Raw genomic sequence first — 20,040 nt, 5'->3', positions numbered from 1 at the left:
TGAATTCTGGGCATGTGGATCTTGTGGGGCCACACTGAATACAGGGCAGTGCACCCTTTTTGACTGTTAGGTGATAATCATTGCAGGTTCTGAGCCTAGGAGAGGTTGTAAGAAATGAATAAGAGAAAGGAAATATTCCAAATAGATTATAGAAGAAGGATTGGGTATGGATCTGCCATTTATGGGAAAATACCAACTTATGAACTGGTTGTGTTCTTCAAAGTTCATCTGACTCCCAGAACAACACATCAGTAAAGTAGAGGGAAAAAGAAGTAGTTCATTTATTGCTAGATAGTATCTTCAAAAATTCAGTCAAATGCTCTCATTTTAAGGAGAAATAAAATGTTCAGAAAAGTTGATTATCTTGCCCAAGATCACTCTGAGATTTAGGAACAAAGGTTGTTGTTGGGATTCCCCAGGCAGTCCGTTAACCATGCTTTGTTATTAATGAGCAGGAAGTCAGTAAAAATAGCGATTGTGAGGAGCAGAGGGATAGGAGTGACTTCCAAGTGACTAGAAGGTGGAGAGGAGAGGTGAAGGTGGTAGAGAAGGAAAACTCCAGAAGCAAGGGTTAGGAAGGATGATGCCTGATCTGGGTTCTATCCAACCTATGGGAGCCAGTTTGGGTGTACACTGAGTGGGGGTTTCCTACATGTGGGGTTCTGGTCCCTGCTATTGCCCAGAAGATATGGAATATAAGGAGAGAAATGGCTCAGATGGAATCTGGAAGTTCTTTTCAAAGTATCAGCATCCCTCAGAATATAACTGCTGTCTTCTCAGTCCCCTAGAATTCATTAATTTATTCAGCAAATATCTATGGAATCCCTATTTCGTGCCAGGTATTGTCTCAGGCCACATGACTATAGTAATGAATGACACCAAGTCCTTTTCATCTGGAAGCTGCTTTCTAGTGAGACAGATAAAATGTAAGAAAACAAATATGATAATGTCCAATTATGTTAAGTGCTGTGAAGAAAATAATATAAGGTAATATGACAGTGACTTGAAAGATCTACTTTAGATTGGGTGGTCAGGAAAAGCCTCTTTGAGAAGGTGACACTTAGGCTGAGACCAGAGCCAGCTTTGCAAAGAGCTAGGTCTGTGTAGGGGGCACAGTCCATATAGAGTGCAAGGTTCAGCCTGGCAAGTTCAAGAGGCACACAAAAAGCCAGTGTGGCTGTAACTTTGTGAGCAAGAAGGAGCAGCTTAAATGAGGTCATCAGGGGTGAGCCTGGCCATATTAGATTGATGCATATGTTCATTTAACAAACATTTAAGCACCTATTGTGTGCAGAGCATTGCTGAAGATATACCAATAAAACTGAGAAACCTCTACCTCAAGGATTTCATCCCCAGGGAAGAAAATTAAGAGTTTAGTAGGGGTGACAGAATTCTCAAAACAATTCTGCTACAGCTTAGAAAGTGTTCCACTCTAGACAGAATCATAATGCAGACATTACTACGTTGCATAGCAAGGACAGGGGCTTTCCAGAAGCAATTATATTAACACAACTATGCACCTACTACAGTCAGTTTACAATCTGAAGATGGGCACACACTAGTCGTCCAAAGCCACGGTAAGAGGTCTGAGATCCCGCCATCTGCTCCCCCAGGGTAGGGAGGTTAAGTCATCCCAGAGATGAGTCATTGAGCCCACCTTTTCCCACCGGGTGAGCCTTCTCGGTCTCCGTGGGTGGGGCAGGGCCATAGGAATCCCCCAACCCGGGCCTAAATCTGTCGCACTCAGAAAACCCAGGCAGGGGAGCCGCGAAGACCAAGGTTAGCACCTGATTCACCGAGGGAGTCGAGGCGGGGTGGTGACTACTGGTAACAGGCCCCCCGAGTCGCCCCAGGGGAAAAGGTCTGCGGGAGTTTTGGTGACCCGGATCTCGGGGGACCTGGCCTAGAGACGCGCTGCCGCCGGGTAGAGGCGGTGCCTGCGCGACCACCAGACCCCGCCCCCGCCCTTCAGTCTACCTCCCGGAACGCGCGCGCCGCAGCTGCCCCCGAGGCTTGCGCTGCGCGTGCGCTTTGGGTTTCGGCTCCCGCCGCCAAGGAGCTGTAGGCCGCGCGGGGCGGAGCGAGCGGTTGCTGCTGCCGGGAGCCAGACTACAAGTCCCAGGGAGCCGGTCCGGCCAGGGAGGGGCGCTGGGGCGCACAAGGGGCGTGCACTGGCAAAGCAAGACCATTTCCCGGCAAGGGCGCCAGTGCCTCTTCTCTGCTCGTCCGGGAAGTCCGGGTCGGACGAGCGGAAAGCCTTAGAGTCCAGGCCGGCTCCCTGGAGCAAACCCAGTGGCCTGGACCTCCCTGATTATTATTATTGTTGTTTATACTGCGAGCACGAAATTCTTCCCCAGGGCCTCCTCCCCCGCCCGCCCCACCTGCTCCTTCCTCCTCGTGTTGTAATATGCCTTTAGTGAGCCTGCGACCTCATTACCAAGGGTGCTAGAGTTCGCATTCAGCCACCATGGGGAATGGGATGAACAAGGTAACGTGTCTTTCTTTCATTTGTTCTGGTTTTGCTTACACTTTTCAGCCTTCCCCGAGGCTGGTGTTTGCTGGGCAAGGAGAGAGCCCTCGACGAGTGCCCTGCTCTCGCTCCGACCTGTCTGGCCAGGTTCTGTTCCACAGCGACTTTGACACCGGGAGCGCTTTCCCCTGGTGGGAGCGGGAGGGCGGGGCGGCGCGCCTGTCGTGGTGCTCGCGATGTTTTTGTTTTTGAGGTGCCCCCGTCTCCAGCTTCCTGCGGGCTTCTGGGTAAGCAGTCTTCCGCACCTACCCTGCCATTCTGTGTGCTCTGCGACTGAGAGCAAGCCGTGCTCTTTAAAAGCGTTGACACTTGTTCGGCGGAGACCTCAGCTGAGCTCAGAGGGGTTGTGGTTTCTTTTTCTCCCTTCCCCTTCTCTCCCAGAGTCGACTCTTGAAGCATCACCACCCACATTATTAGTAAACTAGAGTAGCTATTTAATTCCTGTTTCTCCCATATTCTTCTTCTTCTTTTTTTCTTCATGTGGACAAAGAAGTTGACAGAGACCTAAGTCCTGAGGTGTTACCTGGCAGGGGAGGGAGTTGTTGAGAAAACAGATTCAGATTTGGTTTATCCTGGATTAATATGGCTTCTGCAGCAAGGGCAACCTGTTTGGCTGTTTGTGCTGATTTTGCCTCACAGAAAATCCGTATTGGTCTCTTCTTTTTGTCTCTGTTTTGCCCCCCACCCTCTACTCTACAGTTTCCCCAGAACCCCCTTCTCAGGTTGTGTTTTTCCTGACAATGGAAGATACCAGGTTTTAGCCCTGTAGTTGAGAGTTGCCTGGGGTTCATGTCACCCACAAGGTTAAGGATTTTGTGATCTGGTACTACTGGTTTAAAGGAGAGACTTAGAAAACTTTTAAAAGTCCTCACCAAAGATAAGTACCTCTTCATAGGCCTTTAAATGATCTGCCTCCATTGTATTCCACACACCCACATCTCCACACAGACTCAGCTTTCATAGTTGGTGGGTATAACAATGTGGCTGTCTTTCTTTTCTTTTTTTTCTTTGTGCACTGGGGTCAGCAGTGGTTTGGTTCTTTCAGCTAGAGTGTGAAGTGGGATGGGGGAGTATTAGAACTCAAGGTTGGGAAGAAGAGTTCAGTCAGGCATAATCCTGTGTACGCAGTTAAGTTTTTTCATCTGCCTGTTTCATGTTTATTGTGTTCTGCAGACACAGTTTATGGAAGAACTACTGTATGATTTAGGCCTGCATATCTGAGGCTTTTGGTAACCAGAATTGTATTCCTTGTGTGTATGTATGTGTGTGTGTGAGTGTGTGTGTGTGTTGGGGGAGGGGGACAGTGATCAAGATTGGAAACAGACTATTTCTCTGTTGGGTAAATACTTGCATTATGTCTCCATTAGCACTGAAATCCATCAGCACCATGAGCCTTCTGCTTGTTAAATGAAAACAACAATAAAGGTGCTTCCTTAAATTTGTGGTCTCTTTTTGCCTTCCCACTAGTTGTAGTCATACCTTAGCTTTTCTTTAGTTCTTTCTAGTTTTTTTCCACTTGACTTCTTCACTCTCCGCCTTTTTCAGCATTTAATTTGTAGTATTTTAATATTATAAGTCAAAGAACATAATACCAATAATTGCCTGAATGTTCAAAATTAATTTAAGGCTTTTTAGCAAAAACAGTCATAGTCATGATTTTTATCTTTTGAAGAAGTAATACATTTCTTGTTGTTATTATCTTAACCATCTTGTATTGTAAACAGAGCCATTATATCTAACTTGCTGTGCTGTGCTAGTTGTAAGGGCAGAGGGAGAGTATAATGGTAAATGACACAAAGGTTTTTCATAGAACCTTTGGTATAGACCAGCAATTGAACCAACGGAGGTGTTTGCCTCCATTGTCACAAGTGAGTTTCCTATGAAATCCATGGACAGCTTGATTTCCACAAGGCAGGATGCTTTTGGAGGACACAGAGCAGTGAGGAAAAAAGAGGCAGTCAGCTTGGGCAGCTGGGTTCTGAATGAAGCACACCAACCCTGGCAGTCAGTCAGGGGTTAAGGTGTCAGAACCAGAGTGTCCTCACATCCTACCTATAATGGTAGTGCTTTCTTTATCCCACGTTTAGGTGAGTAATTCAGGTTGACCGAGATAAAAACATGCACTTGGAGAAGCATTTAGAGTGGATTTCTCTGACATACTGCTCAGTTAGAGAGACTAGATTTTTGTTTGTAATGAGACATTATAGTACTTAAAATTAATAAGACAGTATAGGAGTTTCCATCATAGGTCCTCACCCAAAAGAGTAGGAGGTTCAGACCTTTGAAAGAGCTTTGAATCAACTGGGAGTTTTCAAAGACTCTACAGAAACATGACATTTTCATGCAACAGGCTATTTAGTTTAACTCTAATCTCACTATAGATGTTTACTAGATTGATCTTTAGCATCTTAGTGAGGCACTCTGCATTGTAGCTATGAGCCAGACACCTGGCTTTGAGTCCAGGCTCTTCCACTTACCAGCTGGGTGACTTTGGGTAGGTGATTTATCCTCTGTGCACCTCATCTATAAAACAGGGATGAAAACAATAGCACTTCATGGGGTTATGGTGAAGATCAGATGAGTTGCTCTGTATGGTAAAGTCTCGAAATAGGGCCTGACACACCATAAACTCATTAGTGATTACAGTTTTGGCCAATTCAGAGAATCTATTTGGGAATCGTTTTAGTTGCCTGCCTTTCTCTCCTCCTTTTATGAATCTCAAACATGAAGGAAAAGAAAAGATGACTTTTCCTATTTTGCAATTAATTTGGAGCTCTGGGGAGCTTTATCAAGTTATTTTTCAGAGTCTTTAGAATTCACTCGGGATAAACTGCCATCCTAGCACAAAGAAAAGACCTCCACTAACTACCTTCACAATCAATGGAAACTAGGTTCCAAACCTAGCATTAGGAATTTAGTCATGTTACCTAATCTCTCTGATGGTCCTTTTCCCACAAAGAGGAAAAGACAGACCTCCCGGGGTTATAGTCAGGGTTAGATTTTATATGCTATAGGCACATGACATGAGGCTCAAAACTAATAGATCACAAATGCTGTGTTCTCTTTCTCTACATCCTCACATCTTTAACTGGCCAGAACACAGAAGCCTCATTCCCTTAAATTGCCTGTGTAATATGCTGTGTCCACCTAACTGAGACATGATGTTTACCACACAAGAGACAGGAATGTATTGATGAGAACATCTTCCATGAGGACATGGAATATAAATAAAAACGCTATTCTTGGAGCAGTCGTAAGAAAATCTACATTGTTTAGTTCCTAAGTTTTCTTTTGCTTTGCTCTCAGCACAGAGCCTGCTTGGATCCTCTGTCTCCCTCTTTCTCTGTCCCTCCTCCCGCTTGCATGCATGCACTCTCTCTTTCTCTCTCTCTTTCTCAAAATAAATAGATAAATATATTTTTAAAAGATTTTAAAAAATAAAATGTGGCTAACTGCAAATGAGATGTGATTTAAGTTTAAAATACACACCAGACAGTACAAAAATTGTAAACCATTCTATGAATAATTTTACATATTGGTTACAGAAATAAGTTTGTATGTTGTATATTATAAATATTATGAATATATATTCTGAATATATTTCAGTTAAGTAAAATATATTATAAAAATTGATTTCATCTGCTTCTTTTTACTTTTTATGTGACTACTAGAAAATTTTAAATAACGTGTGGCTCACATTGTATTTCCATTGGGCCACCACCGTGGTAAAAGACAGAGGGGTAGGGCTATCACAAAGCCTGATTTGGGGTATCTCTACCACTCTGCTGCTTCATGAGTGTGATCTTGAACAAGTCACTTACTGTTTCTGAGCTTCAATTTTTTTACCTCCTTCAATTCATAGAGACGGTGGTTAGCTTATCTAGTTTTATTTGCTCTAAAACAAATATGATGATACCTCCCCCAGATATTACCAAGATTCTTGAGAGAAGCAAATGAGAATTTATTAGAAGACATTCCTGCAAACTGTAAAGTACAAATATGCACTGCTATCAGTGTTCTTAGATTTGTCCCATTAATCGTTATAGTGATACCATTGGTTTAGGATAGCTGTGTTCTGCTTAGGAAGATAAGGGAGTATAGTTGAGAAAGGAGTTTAGTTCAAGGGGAAAAGATCAAAGACATGAATATGCCTCCTTAAGCATATGGCAGGGTTCCTCAACTTCTACACTATTAACATTTTGGACAGGATCAATTTTTGTTGTGGGGGCTGTCCTATGCATTGTAGGAGGTTTACCAACATTCCAGGCCTTCTACCCACTTGGTGCCAGTTGCCCCCTTCCCCCATTGTGACAACCAAAAATGTCTTCAGGTATTTCCAGGTGTCTCCTGGAGGGCAAAATCATCCCCCATTGAGAGCCACTGGCCTAGGCTTCTCCACTCAGAGGAGAAGGTGTGTGTGACTTAGGACTAGATTGTTATCAAAAGGTGTAATAGGGCCTTAAAAGTTGAGAAGCTCTGTTTTTGTATAGTAAGGGGCTGGAAGGTTAGACATCCTTGTGCTATGAATGCCACTGTTTCCATGTGACAACACCTGACTTGGCCACCTTCATAATTTATTCATCTGTTCATCCCCCTGTTCATCATATTATATTATTGAACACTTGCTGTTGTCAAAGCACTGTGCTAGAGCCTGTACTGGGCTTCTTGTCAAAGACAAGAAGACCCTGCCACCTGACCCCAGGCAGCTTACAAGAGGAGTACCTCTGGAGGAGGTGAATATACCATGTACACAGCTGTACAGATAAAAACTGCTCTATGCTGGTAATCTCTGTCTTTGGTCCTCTGTACTACCTTCTAGATATTTTTTCTTTTCAACATTATATTTTTATTTTGTATTGAAGGAAAGATGCTTAAGGCAATGTTCTAAGTGCATACGAGAGTATTCTCAGTTTCTTCCTTTTGTAAATGCAAACTGGTTAAGTCCATGGCCAAATGGCATTAAGAAAGTGTGTGAAATTTAACCCTTCTGAGAATCCACCAAAACTCTCTCACTTACTCCTGGCTTTGAAACCCAGAAATTTCTGACTTGGGAAGAATTAAGATTCTCCTACCCCCCATGACCTTGTACTGCTGCCTGATCGGGAATTTTATCTCTTAAATCTGTTTGGGTGGTGTTCTTAGACTCCATGGCATCCTGAAGCACTAAGAGAAATGTTTAAAAAATAAACTCAAAATATTTACTGCCTTAGAAGTAGTATTATTTTGTTCATAAGTGCTTTTTTTTGTGGCTAAGGATTTGGTTTTATGTATTTCTGTATGGCCAGTGTTAGTATAGTATGGGTGTGAACAATATTGATGAAGAGGATCCATTAACCATGGAAAATATTTAGCATGGTCTCAAAGTATTTCTGCAAGAGTCTGCCTTCATTTTCTATTTGCAGACAGTCTTTTATCAGAAAACAAGAATCTTTTTTGACTAGTGTAGTGCCAGAGAGCATCTTCTCTTGCAGTTCATGCTATGCTCCATCACCTTTTATTATCTCTTCATGTGCCAGACTCTGTGGCAGGCTTTTGAGACAGAGTAGGGAACACAATAGAGACCTCCTTCAAGGTCAATCAAAAAAGCAAGCAAATAATAAAATAATTTTAAGTTCTGATAAATAAGATGAAGAAAATAACAGAGTGGTGTGATGAAGGGTGTCAGGGAGTTTAGTGGTCAGGAAAGCTGACCATCTCAGGAGCTGTCATCTCATGGAGTATCTAAATGACAAGGAGCCACCCAGGTGAACAATGAGGAAGACCATTCTCAGAAGAGGGAAGAACAATTATTTTCCAGGAGGCCCAAAAATGATTAGGACCAATCTAGTTCTTATTATTTTAGAGTCATAGAACATTCCCAAACTGCATATACACACTTCTTTCCTTGGTCTATGCTTTTCTTTCCTTCCAGGTGGTAATGATTTTCATGTGCTTTGCGTTCTTGCTTCTGGCTTGAGCTCAGACTTCATGAATTGACTGATTGATCAGCCACTTTGTCCCAGATGAACATTCTGCTCCTCCATGATCTCCTCTACAAGTCTTTATGCTGGAAAATGATTGTATTTCATTTTTCTCTTTATCTGTACTTAAGGATTACCAGCAACAAGTGGATGGGTCAAATGTTTTGAGTTTCAAGTTTGAATTACGAAGCTGACTGGAGTAAAAGTTTAAATATTCATGGGGTTTTTATTTTTCTTGAAAACAAAACTGTAATTTCTCTTTCTGCCGATGGCCAGTCGTGTAGCCTTCCTTTATCTTGTTGTGTAATTCTATATGGAAGAAACTAAAGAAACTGGGATTGAGCTATTCACTTTCTATTTACAGCCCTTGAAACACTAGTTTACTCTCCTGGTCTTGAAAATGGAGTTAAGGGGCGCCTGGGTGGCGCAGTCTGTTAAGCGTCCGACTTCAGCCAGGTCACGATCTCGCGGTCCGTGAGTTCGAGCCCCGCGTCAGGCTCTGGGCTGATGGCTCAGAGCCTGGAGCCTGTTTCCGATTCTGTGTCTCCCTCTCTCTCTGCCCCTCCCCCGTTCATGCTCTCTCTCTGTCCCAAAAATAAATAAACGTTGAAAAAAAAAAAAAGAAAAAAAAAAAGAAAATGGAGTTAAAAGTTGACTGAAATAGCTCTGTCACCTCTTTGCATATGTAGAATTTAAGAAACAAAACAGATGAACATGGAGGGGGGTGGGAAAGGAGGCAGACCAGCAAACGGACTCTTAACTCTAGTGAACAAACTGAGGATTGCTGGAAAGGAGGTGGGCAGGGGGATGGGTTAAACAGATGATGGATATTAAGGAGAGCACTTATTGTGATGAGCACCAGGAGTTGTATATAAGTGATGAATCACTAAATTCTACACCTGAAACTAATATTATGCTGTATGTTAACTGAAATTTAAATAAAAACTTGAAAAAATTAAATCATAAAAGTTTAAATGCATGCAAAAAAAGTGCATCTTAAATTATTTTTAGTAAATTGGCTGTTTGATTTTGGTAAATTTAAGCCTTCCTCTGCCAGCACTCTGCTCTGGCATCCCAAAGGGATGCCACTCTCCTCCAACACTGGCCCCTGTGCTTCTCCCTCCCAATATTTAAGGTGGGTTTTTTTTTTTTTATATAGTTGATAACAGTTGAAAATTGGGCTGTTTCCCTTAAAACCTGGATGCTGGAATTAGGGGTCCCGCTCTGCATCTTTGTGTGGTCACAAAGCTATGGGGAAGTTTGGGTAAAAAGCATGCATGGGGCTGTGGCTGAAGACATAGCAACCTGAGTTCGTGAAGGTCTCTCTTGAAGTGCCAGATTTAGGTTTCATGGTGATAGATACTTGGAACCCTGAGAAGGTTTTAATCTGAAGAGTTACATACTCAACTTTGCACCTTAGAGGGGAGTTTGAGGATTCCTTTTGAGGGACAAGTCCAGAGGTAGGGAGATCTTTAGGCGGCTGTTACAATAAGCTAGAGGAAGCTGAACAAATGTACTAAACAGAAGTTTCAAGAGGAGCAAATAAATTGGGGAGCTATTAAGGAGTAGAAGTAAGTGTTTAATGGGGTGCTAATAGAGTCCAGAGAAGGGAGGAATCTCTTGTCAGAGTGATCTCTGATTCTGGGAGTGCCAATGGTGCTGCTGTTTACAGGGTGGATAGGACTTTGCTAGTCTGTGACTTGCCTGAAGGTCTGTGCAGCTCATTTGCATTTGTGCATTTTGTCTGGGTTGAAAGGCCTACATCAGGGGCTGTGGTTGTAAGCAACACAAGCCAAATGTGGTTGCTTTGGGTATAATAGGTAGGATGGCCAGGAAGGCTGGAGAACCAAATTAAGGCTACCCTGCCAGAAGCAGATCCTAGAACTTGTCTGGGGAGAGCATTTCTGGGGCTACCCAAAGATACTGCTGCTGCTATTGTTAGGCTCCAGATGTACTACCAGCCCTGCTGCCCCTAGTGTAGGAGAGAATGCTCTGGGTTATCTCTGGTTTCCAGTCTGGAGCAGATGTGGAGACCTCTTGCACTTAGGTCACATTTCCATGTCACAGCAGCAAAGACAAATGAAAGTAGATATCTGGGTATTTGCAGCTTCTGTAGTAAAAGCGAGGCTGTGCTTCCCACCACTCTAAAGTGGGTGGTGAGGGGGATTCCTCAAACATAAGAAAGGGCTTCCGTGGCTAAGAAACCAATAAAATAAAATAATTGTCCATTACAGTGTTTATATTTTTTTTAGTATAGCCAAGGGGGATGAGGGACCCCAAATAGTGGGGACTATTTCTCTGTTTAAAGAGAATATTGAGAACAAAGAAATGTGACATTGCAAGGCAGGACCAGTAAGGGGTAATAGGAAAATGGGGGTTACTTGACTTGGCTGCATAGTAGAGAGAAATAGGGAAAATCCTTCAGGGGTAAGTTGGAACCATCCTGTGGAAGCCAAGTTGAAATTTTCAGTTAAAATTCAGTTTTGGAATAGAAATACCACATGAGCCAAGAATTCTACTATTGGGTATTTACCCAAAGAAAATGAAGACACTAATTTGAAAAGATATATGCACTCCTATGTTTACTGAAGTATTAGTCACAGTAGCCAAGATATGGAAGCAACCCAAGAGTCATAATAGACAAGTGGATAAAGATGATGTGAGATCTATCTATCTCATGGAATATTACTCAGCCATAAAAAGGGACAAGATCTTGCCATTTGCAACAGCATGGATGGACTTAGAGGGTATTTTGCCAGTTAAAATAAGTCAGAGAAAGACAAATACCATACGATTTCACTTATATGTGGAATCTAATAAGCAAAACAAGTGAATAAGCAAACCAAAAGCAGAATCACACCTATAAATACAGAGAAAACACTGGTGGATGTCAGAGGGGAGGTGGTGGGGGGGATGGGCAAAATGGGTGAAGGGGGGTGGGGAGTACAGGTTTCCAGTTATGGAATGTGTAAGTCATGGGGATGAAAGGTACAGCATAGGCAGTATAGTCAAGGGTATTGTAATGGTGTCATATGGTGACAGATGTTAGTTACACTTGTGAGTGTAGTATAATGTATAGAATTGCCAAATCACTATTTTATACACATGAAACTAATGTTACAGTGTGTATCAACTATAATCAAATAAACATATTTTAAAAAATAAAAATAAAATTCAGTTTTGGCTTTCTTTTTCTAGAAAATAAAGGGTTTGCTATGAAACATCTAGAAAATGACCCAGTGAGAATATGACATTTAAAAATTAATTTGATGGGACAGAGAAGTTAGTTCAATGGATACTACTCTAGCCCATATATGAACTGAGGCTCTGATCTGGGGTGGTGGCTTTGGGCCAAGGAGCCAGGACTGTTCTGGGAATTTGTAACTCACTGGGGAGAGAGAGGCATTAAGGAAGAGAGAGGGAGGTACTGTGGTGGGAGTAGCCTCCAGGTTTTCACTCTGGGTGACTGGGAGAAAGTGACATCATCAGGAGACTTGAATTGATAATGTGGGTGGGAAGATAATGTTTGGTTTTAGATAGCCTTGCAGGGAGTGGAAGCCAGACTGGTGTTGGCTTCTAAAGGATGGATTTAGGAATCATAAAACTGGGGCACTTGGGTGGCCCAGTCAGTTAAGAATCTGACTCTTGATTTCGGCTCAGAGCGTGATCTTGCAGTTTGTGGGTTCGAGCTCCACATTGGGCTCTGTGCTGACAGTGCAGAGCCAGCTTGGGATTCTTTCTCTGCCTCTCTCTCTGCCCTCTCCTGATTGTGCTCTCTCTCTCTCAAAATAAATAAACTTAAAAAAAGGCAATCATAAAACCATGGCTCTTAGAGCAAGGAAGAGAGGTGATCTCAAGTTCTTGCTTTATTTTATTTAAAAAATAATATGAAACGTATTTATTTTAGAATAGAAATAGAATAGAAACGTATTTCTTTATTTACAAAAAAGAAAAGAAAAACTGGGCTATAATCTTTTCCCCAAATAACCCCTCTTGACTTAAAAGAGTAGGGGCACCTAGGTGGCTCAGTCAGTTAAGTGTCCAACTCTTGATTTTGGCTCAGGTCGTGATCTCATGGTTCATGGGATGGAACCCCATGTTTGGGTTGTGCTGTTAGCACAGAGCCTGCTTGGGATTCTCTGCCTCTCTCTCTGCTCCTCCTCTGCACATGCTCATGTGCGCTCTCTCTCTCTCTCTCACTCTCTCAAAATAAATACACTTAAAAAGAAAAGTAAATTGAAGTAATGCTTGCATGAAGTTAGACCATCCAAACCATATAGAAAAGTGCAAACAGCAATACAAAGTGGCCCTACCTGGACCCTCCCCACAGTCCCCAGTGTTCCCTTTACAGAGGTAAACATGATAATGAATACATTGACTACATATACAACTTTACCTTTCCTGTATTTTTATCATGACATTTCCAAGATATGTTAAATAAAAATATATGAAAAGATATTGCTAATGGCTACACACATCTTAATCATTTTAGTGGTACTTAATCTAGAGCCCTGAAAGCTTTCCATGGCTGTCTGTGTCTGCTGCATGCAGCCTGGTCCACAATCTGGACCACAGCCTCCTGTTCTTCCTTCTGTGTCTCTGCCTCCCTCATGTTCTCTCCTGGTGGATATTGGCCTTCTTTCTCTCTACTGGCAGTTTCCGTTGCTCCCCTGCCTGTCCTTCCCTCTCTCGTGGCCCACTACCCTTGAACTGCAGGTCTCCTAAGTGTTGCTGCCTCCTGGAAATCTTTGGCGATCCCAGAGTGGTCAAGTCACCTCCTCTTTCCCTAGGCAAGGAGTTCCACAAGGGAAGTAGGCCTTTGGCAGTGCCATATCTCTCTCCATCACCCCTATATCCTGAGTGCTAAGCATGCTGCCCACGTGTGACCAGAAATCAGTAAACCATTCATCTGCTGTTATATGTTCTGTGATTTTTGGCAAATACACATGCTTATATTATAGTTCATTATAATTGTCCATTTTATGAATCTGGAGCCATTTGTGGTCAATGTTATAAAAGAAAAATTATTCTGACACTTATTAAAAGTGGTAAAGAAGACCTTATTTGATGCTGTTGAAATAGGGGGAGGTACTATTGCAAGTGACAGAACTCAACTCCCAATACAACAGGAAAAAGTGGGGATTTCTAGCCAACAGGCAAGTTGAGGGAAGGATAGAAAATTACTGAAAAGAACTTGATTAGGTATAAAAGGTATGAAATGAGCTTGACTGGATATAAAGAGTGGGAGGATTCTTACTAAACAGGCTTAGCAGAATTCTTTGCCAAAACTGGCAGGCCACAGATGAGGCCTAGTCAAGAGGAAGGCTCAAAGGAGCCTAACTGAAGTTTGCTCAAGGAGGAAGTCATTGGTACTATCAGCCAAGAGAGCCATGTGACGATTACACCCTTTAGTATCTAATGTTACCTCCTAATAAAGATAGGAGAGACCCTGTACAACAGGAGATTACATATGAAAAAGCTCTATGCAGCCAAGAGCTGCCAGAGACTATCAGTTTGATCTATCTCTAAGATGAACTTGTATTGTTCTTATATTTTAAAATAGGAATAATGCAGTATTTTCTCCACCCTTCCTCCCAGGAGAATCCCAAAGACTGATTATGTTTCAAGAAAGACCTGTCAGATGTTTTAGCTCCTTGGCAATGGATGCTGGTGTTTTCCCCTGAGATACTGTTTCACATGTTCCTGGTTACAGATCTAACCTGGCTTGCCTCAGTGCTGTGACTTCAGTCATGAATATAACTGGCCTCTCAGTCCCTAAGGGAACTCTCCAAACTCAGTGAGCCATGGTGATCACACATCCCCATGCCCTGATCACGTCTGGGTCTTGCCTGTTGTCCTGGAGTACTATTGATCCTTGAACAACACAAGTTTGAAATACAAGGGTCAACTTGTACAAGGATTTTTTTTTTTTTTTACAGTACTGTAAATGTATTTCCTCTTCCTTATTATTTTCTCAACATTTTCTTTCCTTTAGCTTACTTTATTGTAAGAATACAGTTTAATATACGTATAACATGCAAAATATGCATTTATAGGCTATTGGTCAGGCTCCCAGTCAAAAGTAGGCTAAATTAGTAGTTAAGTTTTGGATAGGTCAAAAGTTATTCATGGATTTTCAACTTTTTGGATGGGGTTGATGCCCAATATCTTCATTGTTCAAGGGTCAGCTATAGTAATAAATTATTTTTTCCTTCTCACAAGTATCCCTATTTGGTCGCTATGTTCTGTGGCCCCTCAGCTTGGCAACCTCTGTACCCCAGCACAGAAGCTAACCCTAGACCTGTATTGCTGTGTTCCAGCAGGCTGCCTTGACAGTGACACAGTACCTTCTGCCTGCAGTGACTTGCACAGATGCTATCAATTTTTAGCAAGGTAGCTGGTTGTCAGGAAGATGCTCAAAGAAATCCATGCATGTGAAGAATATTACTACATGCTGCTTTCAGCTTTCTTGGTGGGAGTGGATAAAAATAGGGAGTGTGAAGCAAATGGAGCTGAGGGGTGGTGGAGCGAATGGAGCTAGGGTGTGGGGTAGTAGTACTGACAGGAGGGTGTCACCAGGGCACCAAGGGTCTGCAGTGGCCAGTATTCTCTATGCATTTGAAAATCATGTCAGCTTCCAAAAGCAGTGTCTGTATTTGGATTTCAAACTCTTCATACAAAGTAATGCCAGATAAGAATTAGCTTTGTATTTTGCAAAGTGGGGAGTTGCGTGTGAAAAACCCTGCCCTGGTTCTTATCTCAGATTTACTGAATCATTCTATATGGCAGCTGGGGCTGGGGCTTGTTCATAAATCTGAATTTTTAACACCTTCTGGTGATTCTGATGGATTGTCTTGTTTGAGAACCACTGCCTTAGGAGAAGTAGACATTTTGGAGCAAACGTATGCTTTTATTAACCTGTGCATTTATTTCTAAATGCACAGTTGATTCATTCATTTAGTAGTTCTTTATTGAATAGTAATCATGAACCAAGCCCTGGGCCAGAAGCTAGATATACAGCAGTGAGTGAGAGTATGTTTGCTGTCCAAAGAGCTTTCTAGCCAGCAGAGGAGACAGACCTTCATCTAGCAATACCCTGTGACATCATCACTATAAGGGGAATACCAAGGACTGTGGGTGCTGAAACTGGGGCCTACCCCAGACTCTGGACTCAGGAAAGGCCTCCCCAGGGTGTGAGTCAGAGCTGAGACCTGAGGGATGAGGAGAGTAGGAGTATAGCTTCCAGACTTGGAAAGAGCATGCACCAAGATCTCAGCAAAGGGAGGTTTTCTGGAGCTATGAGATAAGTGGGGGGGTATTTACGGTGTTATGAGAAAAGGAGGAGTAGAGGGGGAAGGGTAGGGAGGAGTGGTAGACAGCTTGGATTTGGGCCCCTTTGATTTGGGGCTGTACTCTCAGAATGCTAAGGAGCATTGTAGGGCTTAAGTGAGGGAGAACATGCGGCTCTCTGTGAGGATCTGTGGGGGGATCCTGGTCTTTAAAGTCCCATGAGCTGATGGGTACCAACATGCAGCTATTCACAAGCTATTTGAGCAGGCTTTCTAGTGGCTGTGGGCAGGGTCAGAGCCCTGGAAACAAGGATGCCCAGTCATCTATGCTGTCCATATAGGAAGGTGCCGGGAAGTGGGCATGGGAGGCAACAGACCTGGGCTGTGCTCCCACTGCTGTGGTGAGGGCCCAGCCTCTGTGTGCTTCAAGTCTGTAACACTCACATTTGATCTGTGTCTCTCTCTTAGATCCTGCCTGGCCTATACATTGGCAACTTCAAAGGTGAGTTATCTTTTATTATTGTGGTAACATACACATGATATAAAATGTGCCGTTTATACCATTTTTAAGTATAGACTTCAGGTGACATTAAGTACATTCATATTGCTCTGCAACCATCCATTTCCAGAACTCTTTTCATCTTCCCAAACTGAAACTCTGTGCCCATTAGGCACTATTTCCCCCACCCTCAGCCCCGTAGAAACCACCATTCTACTTTTTGTCTCTTTGAATTGTACTGCTTTAGTGTTTGCAGTGTTTGTCCTTTTGTGTCTGGTTTATTTCACTGATCATAATGTTGATTCATATGGTAATATGTGTCAGAATTTATTTCCTCTTTAAGGCTACATATACCTATATAGCCTTAAAAATATACATATATATGTATACATATGTATATATATTTTTTATGTATACATATATGTGTACATATGTATACATGTATACATATATGTATATATATGTGTATGTATATATGTGTGTGTGTGTGTGTATATATATATATATATATTACCTTTCATCTATTGATGGACATTTTGGGCTGCTTCCACCAAAGGTGAGTTTATTTCTTAAAAGATCAGCTTGAAGCTTCTCAAGCATGATTGAGTGAAGGTGTCGACTCAGTTTATACAAAATCTGATCTGTACATAGCCACCACCTTTGTCCAGGCCCCTTTCTGGGACTTCATACTTGTGCTCAACCCCTTAACCAATGGCTGACAGAGTGGTATGGGGCCACATAGGTTCCAACTTACCTTTGATCTTCATTTTAATTCTGCATGCTTGCTGGAACATTATTATCAAAAGAAGATGGCTAAAAGGCACATTTAGCAGCCATGTAACTTATCTATAATCTTTTATCACTTTTGTTTTCTGGTTATTGTTAATACATTTTCAGAAACCTGGGAAAAATAAGTGGTAATTTTATCTCTGGTAGATTATCCTATTTTTGTGTTGACTTTTCTTCTTACATATTTCTCTGCATCTTGTTCTATGTGTATTGATTCACTGTTAGCTACTGACTTTTTTTATGTGTAGCTCATCTGTCTCAAAATGCTCTTCAGCAGTAGAAGGGTGAACAGGCTTTTGTTAGTTTCCAGGGAGGGGCCTAATTCCCCTTCCATGTGATGTTCTGAGTGTGTTTAAGTGAAGACACTGGTTCCTTACCACTGGAGATATGTATACGTAATAGAATGGAGTAGACCTAGGAAACTTGCAAAAACAAGCCTGCCTGTTGGAGAGAGCTTAACCTCCTCAGAGGGCTCTGCATTTCCTCCCTCCTGGAGCAAACCAGAATACATTCCTGTCTGTTTTGAAGTTGTTGCTTAAATTTGAGTTCAAGTTCAAAATGACTGTAAAAACAATCTTTTTTCCCCCCAATATATTTTAAATTACTTTAATGTCATAGGAAATTAACCATTAAGATAATTACTGAAAATATGCATAAAGGAACACCTATCTTTCATAGCCATATGATGACTATATCCACAAATCACTTAACTGTGAGATCCCATTACTGTATATCTATTTCCCTGTGAATCTGTATCAGGTTTTCTCCCCCCAAACAATTCTGCACTAGTAAAAAAAAATGCTATAGCATGCTATATTTACTCACCAAAACCATCAAAAAGACTTAGCTCTGTAAAGTAAATCTTGCTAAAGTGGTACATGAGAAACCAATAAAACACACATAGGGACAGCCCAGAAAATTTTAGGTTCTGTACCCACTGATTAATAAAAATGCCTCAGGAGAAACCACATTGAATGAGAAAATGCATAATGCTGCTCTTTTTTAATTCTCTGCATAATGTTTATTTCCTTCTCTTCTCCTGCCAACCACCCTTTTGGCTCCTAGTGCTGTTAATTGACCTCAAAGAGAATTGAGCATAGGGAGCTGACAGCTGCTAATTGCTACTAGAACATTTTAAAAATAGTACTGGAGTTCCTAAATTAGTAAGCTTTGTAGTTCTGAAAAAGCAGCAAGTACTTTGTGGTAGGTAGGCGGTAGTACTGGAATACATTAAGAAGCAACTATCTTTTGGGGTTACTTAGGGAGTTATTAACTACTTTCATAAAGAGAGGGGAATGTCTTTGTGTTTGAGAACAGAGTTTAGGATAAATTCTTAGAAGTAGAATTGCTATGTGAAAGTGTTTACAAATTACAAATTGTAATGAATACCAACCCAATTAAGTATGTCTGCCAACAGTTTATGATATTTTTATCCTTATTCATAGTAGGTTACTTTCTTCTAGAAGGTCATGGGCGCATAATTACAGGGAACATTTAAAACTCTTTGTACTATGGGGTGCCTGGGTGGCTCAGTCGTTTGAGCATAAGACTTCGGCTCAGGTCATGATCTCATGGTCCCTGAGTTTGGGCCCCACCTTGGGCTCTGCACTGACAGCTTGGAGCCTGGACCCTGCTTCAGATTCTGTGTCTCCCTCTCTCTCTGCCCCTCCCCCATTCATGCTCACGCTCTCTCTCTCTCTCTCTCTCTCTCTCTCTCTCTCTCTCTCTCTGTTAAAAATAAATAAACATTAAAAAAAATTTAAGCTCTTTGTACTAAAATCTATACCTATTTTCTAAGTATTCAGTGTCACGGGAATCCCTCACAGTTCCTGGATTCTTGCTGTGGGTTTTACCCATTAGAGATGTCTACACCAGCCCATACCTCTCCTGTTCAGATGGTTGATATTTTTTCATTGTCTTCATTTATTCTGACATTAGTATGTGGCCATTTTTTATTCACTCATTAATTCACCAAACATTTATTTAACACTTACCAAGTGTAAGGCTTATCTAAAACAAAGGAATAATGATACAGTGAATGGACAAGAGGCTGGAAGGAAGTGTTGCTCTCCATACAGTTGCCTGTGAATTAATTCATTAATTTCATAAACATTTTGCAAGTACCTAATGTGTGTGGCACTGTGCTGGGAGTCTGACGTGAATGTACATTTTGGTCCTCAGTGGTTCAAAGTCAAGAGGAGCAGGTACAGAACAGGGGAGTAGGTCCTACCATGGAGAGAAGCTGTGAGGCAGTCTGCCTTGGAATCTGGTTACCCCCCACCGCACACGAGCCAGATGTTACCCTAAGACACATTACACAGCCTAGACACCAAGGGGGCTGTGATAAGGATGAACTAGACAGTGCAGCTGATACACTCCATTCAGTGTCTGGCACATAACTGGTCAGCAAGTGTCAGGCTGTTCTTGCCCTCTCTATCTGTGGAATAGGAACCATACACTTATTTCAGGATGTTGTGGAAAGGAGATAGAGCTTATAAAGCACCGATGCCATGGTAGGTGCACAGTAGGCATTGATCATTGTTAGCTAGTAAGGGTGGAAGACCAAGGTGAAAGGATCATGTCTGCTCCTGGAAAGTGAATCCAGCTGTCATAGGTGCTTTAGCATGATGTCTCATTTGTCATTTTCTTCTCTTTTTAAACTACAAATAACACATGCCTACTGTAACACAACAACCAATACAAAAATGTATAAAGAAAAATTAATGCACTTTTTTTTTTTTTTTTGCCTTTCTGAGAGATTTTCATTGTTTTACAGCATGGATTGGCACTGCTACTCAGGCCTTGGTTCTAATGGCTGTGGTCTCTTCAATCCAATCATTGAATTGTCTCCTGTCCTGGCTCCTTCCTCCCCTCCTTCACTCCCCCATCTCTTTTGCCTCTGTTCCTTTCCTTACCTTTCCTTCCTTCCTTCCTTCCTTCCTTCCTTCCTTCCTTCCTTCCTTCCTTCCTTCC

General features: G+C 42.0%; 1 protein-coding gene across 5 annotated transcripts in view; it reads left to right on the top strand.

The window, feature by feature from the left end:
* The first annotated feature begins 2,148 nt into the window (after window positions 1-2,148).
* Window positions 2,149-20,040, top strand: part of DUSP22 (dual specificity phosphatase 22) — a 71,999-nt gene continuing 54,107 nt past the window's right edge. For 2 of the 5 annotated variants that reach the window (XM_040460633.1, XM_040460634.1), the window contains exons 1-2: window positions 2,150-2,488; window positions 16,248-16,281. In XM_040460633.1, the coding sequence (XP_040316567.1) occupies window positions 2,468-2,488; window positions 16,248-16,281 (55 nt within the window). In that variant the 5' untranslated portion in view covers window positions 2,150-2,467. Of the gene's footprint in view, window positions 2,489-16,247; window positions 16,282-20,040 lie in introns of all 5 variants that reach the window. The other 3 variants (XM_040460635.1, XM_040460632.1, XM_040460636.1) reach the window with 2 other exon arrangements.

This window comes from Herpailurus yagouaroundi, unplaced genomic scaffold (genome assembly GCF_014898765.1).
Source record: "Herpailurus yagouaroundi ecotype Mexico unplaced genomic scaffold, PumYag 250, whole genome shotgun sequence".
NCBI lineage: Eukaryota > Metazoa > Chordata > Mammalia > Carnivora > Felidae > Herpailurus > Herpailurus yagouaroundi.
This window is presented reverse-complemented; position numbering and strand designations above follow the sequence as displayed.